The sequence below is a fragment of the Emys orbicularis genome, chromosome 1 (assembly GCF_028017835.1).
Source record: "Emys orbicularis isolate rEmyOrb1 chromosome 1, rEmyOrb1.hap1, whole genome shotgun sequence".
Classification (NCBI taxonomy): Eukaryota; Metazoa; Chordata; order Testudines; family Emydidae; genus Emys; species Emys orbicularis.
The window spans coordinates 101857885-101865647 of record NC_088683.1 but is presented as its reverse complement, the minus strand read 5'-3'; the positions used below and the strand labels follow the sequence as shown (position 1 = coordinate 101865647).

Here is a 7763-nt window from a genome sequence, read left to right as displayed (position 1 = left end):
ATACACATTCCTTTGTCTAGGACAGGCTGAACACATTTTAAAAACATATTTCCAGCACACATCTATAACTGTTTGTACTCCATACATACATACATCACACAATGATTTTGGGGATCAGGGTGTCACCAGTTTATCTATGATACTTTACATGATGCCTTTGAGATACATATTATGTAGGGTGGCCAGATGAGAGGAAGAAAATATCGGGACACCGGGGGAGGCGGGGGTCCGCCAGCAGAGGGGAAAAAAAGAAAAAAAAGCCAAGTGCTACCACCAGCAGAGCAAAAAAAAAAAAAAAAAAAAAACCGATTGCTGCTGGAAATATCAGGACAAACACCTAAAAATCGGGACGTCTGGTCACCCTAATATTATGAGAACAGTGTGATGTGGCAATGAGTGTAACAGGCCTGATGGGAGTTACAAATCTCCAAGTTCAACGTGGCACAGTAAGAGGAAGGGGGGGTTTCCGCAGGGGGAAGTAACACCATTTGGGACTTGCTGCTCTCTTCAATCCAATACTGTCCCTTAGTGGCCTCCCCAAGCACAAAGAAATTGACCAGTCCCAGTAGGTCAACAATAATAACACCACAGCATTTATAGTAGATGTGTGACACTCTGGTGTGTTGGTAAGACACTGGGACTTCATTTTCTGGCCTCAGTCACTTGTTCTGGGTCAATTACAAAGGTTAATTCCCCTGTCATAAGTAGGGTCAGTACCCGCTGTCGCCAATGATGTAAAATTCAACTCGTTGAGCTGCAGCCTTCAGCTCACTGACTACACGGAATGTGTGGGTGTATATGCACGTCTGAGTGGAAGATGCCTTTTTGATCTCTGAGCTACCTCCCACATACTTGTATCTACTGCTCAATCCTCTATATAAGAGTTAAGTAGTCGTAGAATTAAAGGATGCTTCCTGTAGGCTTGGCCAATATTTACATGTGGTGTTTCCGAAGCATTAATAAAAGTTGAGCACCATTAAGGAAATCCATAGGAGTGCTTTGTGACAGGGCAACGGATGCAATCAGAGGTGCAACTGCAGTATGTGTGGCCCTACCATAGAGAGTTTTACTCTAACTAGCTCAAGTAACAATAGTAGCCAAGCCACAGCAACACGCGGGCTAGCCACCCAAGTGCATTCTTGCACTCGCTGGTAGGCTTGTACTTGAGCAGCTAACCCAGGCTGCAGCCCACGCTGCCACAGCTTTGCTGCTCTTGGTACCTGGGCTAACTAGATCAAAGCTGGTTTGGGTATCTCTACACAGTCCTCAGTCACAGCGCCGATTGCAATGTAGATTTGCCCAAAGTCTCAACAACACTTTTTCTTGTACATAACTATTCCCCCCGCAGGAAATTTAATAAAGACAGCTGGTCAAACAGGCCTGTATACGGATATATCATGTTTATGTAAACCTAGGCCTCTGCATTCCTGAACAATAGTCTAGTCTCTAGTTGGCTAAACCAGCCTGTTTTTTTCCTTATAGTCACTTTGTTCCACATTCAGCCTGCCAGAGTATGTCCCACAGCGATAGTTGGCAGAACAAATAAGGAAATGAGCCAAATTCACCCTTAGTGTAACTGTCTTAACATCAATGGACTTATACCAGGGCTGAATTTGGCTCAGTACCCAAATACAGCAATTAGAGTAGTCAGTAATATTTGTGTTAGATACAGCCTGTTATTTTTCATTACTGTTATTTAACAAGATACAGCAACTAGCAGAGTGGAACAGAGCAGTCTTACAACAGTACACCCCGAGATCATAATGAGAAAACAAGAAGCAAGCAGGGAATGTATCCTGTTGGTTGGAGGAGTGTCAGTACTAGAACAGGCAGGGTCACAGTAGGTCATGTGTGTACAAAGCAGCAATAAGGGAAGCTGTTTAGTCATAGCTGTGTCTTTGAGGGTCCTAAGCAGAAGGGTGAGGAGCAGAATACAGTGATTCAGGAAACAGGCTCTCGAAGAAGCTTGTTTCCCAGCTGCCGGGACGTCACGGGAAAGACAAGAAACTCACAGCATGTTTTTATCAGGTGGGTTTCGTTCTTGAGGAGATACATGGCTTGATTCTCCTCTCATGCTGGGGAAAAATCAGGAGTAACTCTGGGCATCAGCGGAGCTCTCCCAGTGTATAATTGGGATAGAGAGGGCAATCAGGCCCTACACTCCTAATTAATACAGTGGGCTTAATTGTGACTGTTAACACCCCAGCACTGGGAAGTGTGGCTTTGTGTGGGGAAGGCTGTGCACCGCACCAAGGCAGGCTCCAAAGGCATTCTGCAGGCTTCAGTCCTGAGGCAGGAACAGTGGCTCTGAGATCATGAACAGCTCAGTAGCAACTGTGATATTCTTTGAAAGGGTGCAACGTTTGTTCCTCGCTGTGCAACTGTGTTAGGTCAGACATCTGGGGTGAAATCCCAGCCCCAACACAGTCAATAGGATTTCTGCCACTGACTTCAGTGGGGCCAGGAGTTCACACCTCTAGTGTGGAAAGGAGGTGCCCAAACCTTTTAGGGAGCCTAGAGTTGCTAGTGCTACCATTATATAACTTTCTTCTACTCTGCCTCTCCCCCCGGATCCTTTGTACTGAGATACAAGACCACCCTTATTTTAAGACTTTGTCCCACATTTGTAAGATCTCTGGGGCCTACTGCCCCGTGTTTGTAGAATGCCTAGCACAATAGGGCCCTGATCTTGGGTGGCCCTTAGGCACTACCATAATAAACGTGATTAATGATGATTTGAGTAGTGGTAGGCTGAGAAGTACTGTGCAGTTCACATCCGGGAACCCCAATCTATACGGCTGTTTTTGAAATTTGCTTGTAGAAAACCACTGTTAGCAAGCTCTAATGAATGGCTTTCCCCTTTCTCCCGCTCCAGGGGTCTGGATTTTAGCTGTTTCCGTCACTGTGGCAGTACAGGAAAAACCCCCTCTTGCTCCATGTCTCCAAGGACCCCAAGGTCCTCCTGGGAACAATGGAGTTCCTGGTCATAATGGGCTCAATGGGGAGAAAGGGGAGAAGGGACTCAGAGGGGAACCAGGTAAGTCACATTTAAGTGAATCATTTCACGCTATACCAACTTTTGATAGCACCATTTCACCAGTTTCTTATTCAGAATTCAGTACATTGCATATTTGGAACAACCAGAAACACTTCATAGCAACAGTTACTTAGTGATAGAATTATGATCCTAAGATCAGAGATTTGCCCTTTCTGAAGGTAGGAATATGGTATGTATATATATTAGACACCAGATGTACAGCCGAGAAATGCAGTAAGAGACATTTGGATAACAACAGCTAGGAATGGTTTCATCATGGAAAGGCCTTGCAGTGAAATACAGAATCCTGAACTGGGTTTTTGGCAAGTAAAAAAACAACAACTTACCTCTCAATCCACCTTAGTGGCCTCCCAAGGGAGTGAAAATGTTTGACACACTCTCCTGGTGGTTTATTCCTAATGCTCTGGGTTAGTCTTAGTGTTTAGGCTCATGAAGCATTCTCAGGCGGTGGTGGTGGGGGCGTTGGGTGCCCACACATACATGTTTCAGGCAGTTCTGAGGAGATAAGGGGTTATATTAAGGATGGAGCCAGGGTATTGCTGTCCTTCAGTGATTCCCCCCTTTTGCAATGCTGTAGGAGCTTTAAAGGGGCACAAGACAGGGAATAAAACTGGTTGGGGGGGAAATTTCCCCTGTGAAATTTTTCTTCAAAGTTTACGATTTTCCCCCCTCCCCGCAAAAAATAAATAATTTGTTTTGTTGTTGAAAGTTTGTTTTGTCAAAAAAAAAAAATCTATTGGGGGAGAAAAAAAATTGTTAATTTTTTGACCAGCTCTATTAGGGAAGCTCTTGAGCTAATTTAAACTGCTCAGGGGGGCAATCCAGCCCCCAGCAGCTCCAGCATAGGGGCTGTGCAAATCACCTCCCCTCTGACCCTGCCTTACATCCAGCACTGGATGAATTCCACTGTTTTAGGATAAATGATCACCTCCTTGCTCTGAGACACCAGAGAGAGGACAATATCCACCCACAGAAGTGTTAAAGACAGAGCTCTACTCACTCTTCATCCACATACACTCTTGTATACATACATCCCACCTGAAAATGCTTCATGAGCCTAAACACTTAGCCACACACCAGAGCATTAGGAATAAACCACAAGGAGTGTGTGTCAGTCAAACATTTTCACTCCCGAGGACAATAATTAAGAGTAGAGTGTTTTCTCTAGAGTTAAAGCTGAGGTGTTTTACTTTGAACAGAGTTTATGGGTATGATAGGAGTATTTCTCTTACTTTAGGGAGTTTGCAATGCTTTAAACTGTAGTTTATCCCACCCTGGTGGGCAGTGTCTCTAACTGACCCACTGCAGGCATTGTCAACAAAGAAGTTTTTGGGGATTTTAAATGAGTCACATTTGAGCAGGATGAGAACAAATGGAAAAGTATCTGCTTCTAGCTCATTCTTTTGTAATCCTTTTCAGGTTCCACAGGAATGCGTGGGCCACAGGGCCCTCCAGGAAAACTAGGTCCAATGGGACCAAAGGGCGAAAGTGGACAACCAGGTCCCACCGGCCCACAAGGAAGCCCGGGAGAATGCTCACCACGTCAGAAATCTGCCTTTGCCATGAAACTCGCCAAAAACTATCCAGCTCCTAAACAACCCATTATATTTCATCAAATTTTATACAATGATCAGCAACATTTTGATAAGGCCACAGGAATTTTCACTTGCCAAATACCCGGAGTTTATTACTTTGGCTACAATGTGGAGTTGTTCCGGAACACCACGTCCATTCAGCTAATGAAAAACAGCCAGGCAGTGATAGGATCATATCAGACCACCCTAAACTCTTATGAAAATATGGCAGGAAGTACAGTCCTTAAGCTGGCGAAGGGTGACAGGGTCTGGTTAGAAGTGAACCAGGAAAGTAATGGAGCGACACACACAAGCTACTTTTTGGGTTACCTGATATTTGAAATTTAGATTTCTGCAGAACTTCTGAATTAGCCTCACCATTGTGTCAGAATTTAAGAGATGAGGAAAGTATAACCAGGGGTGGGGTAGGGTAAGGGGGGCAGGAGGTTTTGTCAGGGTCTGATACTATATTATAGCTGCATCTGTTATTATGGTAGCACCGCCTACTATTATGGTTGCCCTACACTTCCCATTATAAGACACAGTTTTCTGTTGTTTATAACTTTCCCAAACTTTAATGGTTTGGGCTGAAAATTTCCATGCCAGGTGCCTGACTCTCGTTCAATGTTTTTGGAAAATGTCAGCCAAAATACTTTAGCTGATTCTGAGAATGAGTATAAGGGAAAATACATTTTGCCTGTGTTAAAAAAACTCTGGTGACTTTTTCTTTGAGAATCTCTAATGCCTCCATACTTTGGAGCAAGGTCTTGATATTTGGCAAGAGAATGGCCTTTGTTTCAGGGATGTTCCTGTTGGCATCCCTTTGAAAATCTGCCCAAATTTAGCCACGTTATAAGGCTTTGAAAATTTCCAGTTCACACATGATCAGTAGACACTTCCTAGAACTCCACAGCTAAACTCCCAAAAGATTCCATCTGTGACGTTGCACTCCATATGCTTTACAAAAATATGTTTATAAGTGTGAATATGATGTAACTGAAATATGCTTTATGCAAAAGGTCTCTTGTAAGATATAATTACAGAGCTTATAATCTACTGAGTGTGTTCATTCCATTTGTATGAATGTATCATTCTTGTATCTGAAACTAGGAATATGAAGTATAACTCTGAGATTTTATTGTAATTATGCAAAGTGTGGGCCACTAATGGTGGTTTAGAATCTTGATGGCTCCCATTGACTAGGACGATTGGTTGTAAACGGTTTATTTACCTGCAAGCCTTCCGGGATACGTGCGGACCAGCCCTGGAAGAATGGAGTGGGTCTCACAGGACATGTGAACATGTCACCTGATACTGGAATCCATCTTAAACCCGGTGCTTTTCCATTTAGAAGGAGGGGTGGGAACCCAGAGAGACAAAATATTCCCGCCTTGTGCCAAAGATATAAAAGGTGGTGGAAGAGAACAAAGAGGCTCCCAGTCATGAGAAAGCCCTTGCCTTTCACCTAAGATTCCTGCTGGAACTAACAAGGACTGTACCAGGGGAAAGGATTGGGCCCAGACTAGGAAGGAGTCTAGTCTGTGAAAGAAGCTTATTGGAACATCTCTAAGGGTGAGATTTACCTGTAATCAGTTTCTTAATGTATTAGGCTTAGACTTGTGTGTTTTTGCTTTATTTTGCTTGATGACTTACTTTGTTCTGTCTCTTATTACTTTGAACCTTAAAGCCTCTTAAATCTTACATTTTATACTTAATAAAATCACTTTTGTTTATTAGTAAACCCAGAGTAAGTGATTAATACCTGGGGGAGCAAACAGCTGTGCATCTATCTCTATCAGTGTTATAGAGGGCGGACAATTTATGAGTTTACCCTGTATAAGCTTTATACAGAGTAAAATGAATTTATTTGGGTTTTGGATCCCATTGGGAGCTGGGTGTCTGGGTGCTGGAGATAGGTAATCTGCTGAGTGGTTTTCAGTTAAAACCTGCAGCTTTGGGGGCGTGGTTCAGACCCTGGGTCGGTGTTGGAGCAGGCTTGTGTGTCTGGCTCAACAAGGCAGGGTTCTGGAGTCCCAAGCTGGCAGGGAAAACGGGCTCAGAGGTAATCTCAGCACGTCAGGTGACAGTCCCAAGGGGGTCTCTGTGACCGAACCCATCACACCATCCACACTGAGCAAGACTTTTCTCACAATTGCAGTTCCCAGCTGCTTTGGACTGGATACCTGGAATTGGCAGGTAAAATTTTTTTTTAACACAGGCAAAATGTATTTTAACACAGGCAAAATGTATTTTCCCTTATACTCATTCTCAGAATCGGCTAAAGTGTTTTGGCTGACATTTTCCAAAAACATTGAACGAGAGTCAGGCACCTGGCATGGAAATTTTCAGCCCAAACCATTAAAGTTTGGGAAAGTTATAAACAACAGAAAACTGTGTCTTATAATGGGAAGTGTAGGGCAACCATAATAGTAGGCGGTGCTACCATAATAACAGATGCAGCTATAATATAGTATCAGACCCTGACAAAACCTCCTGCCCCCCTTACCCTACCCCACCCCTGGGTATACTTTCCTCATCTCTTAAATTCTGACACAATGGTGAGGCTAATTCAGAAGTCCTGTGTTAAAAAAAACCTCTGGTGACTTCTTAGGAATCTCTTTGAGAACCTTCTTTGAGAATCTCTCAATGCCACCTCATTGACATCCAAGCAATGTGGAGGAGGAAGCTGACTGACATGAAGGCAGAGGGGACAAGAGCTGGAACTGGGGGTTGAGACAGAGGAAAGTAGATTTGGGCAAGGAACATGAGGGAAAGTCTGGGACTGGAGGCTAGCACGGGGGAGGGAGGGCAAGAGGGAAACTGGGACTGGGTGTTGTGAGGGAGACTGGGAACCGGGAAAGAAATGGGGGGGAGGGGGAACCAAGAGCAGATGAGGACCACAAAGGGGGACATTGGGAGTGGGAACCAGTAAGGCAGGGAAAGGATCTGGGAGGGAGACATATCTGATGAGAAGCAAAGGTAGGGGAGGAGAACTGGGACTGGCTGAGCAAAGATATTGGGAAGAGGAGCTGGTCCCAATGAGATTGAATGAAGAGCTCTGGGAGGGAGACTGGGAGTCAGTGGGGATGGGGAACATGGGCATGGGGGGGTTTACTGTAAACTGTAGGAGT

General features: G+C 44.3%; 1 protein-coding gene across 1 annotated transcript; it reads left to right on the top strand.

The window, feature by feature from the left end:
* The first annotated feature begins 2015 nt into the window (after positions 1-2015).
* LOC135875560 (complement C1q and tumor necrosis factor-related protein 9-like) lies at positions 2016-4980 on the top strand. The gene is made up of 3 exons (XM_065400451.1): positions 2016-2028; positions 2876-3037; positions 4478-4980. Exons 1-3 carry the CDS (start codon positions 2016-2018, stop codon positions 4978-4980), a joined length of 678 nt encoding a protein of 225 aa, XP_065256523.1.
* Positions 4981-7763: the final 2783 nt, after the last annotated feature.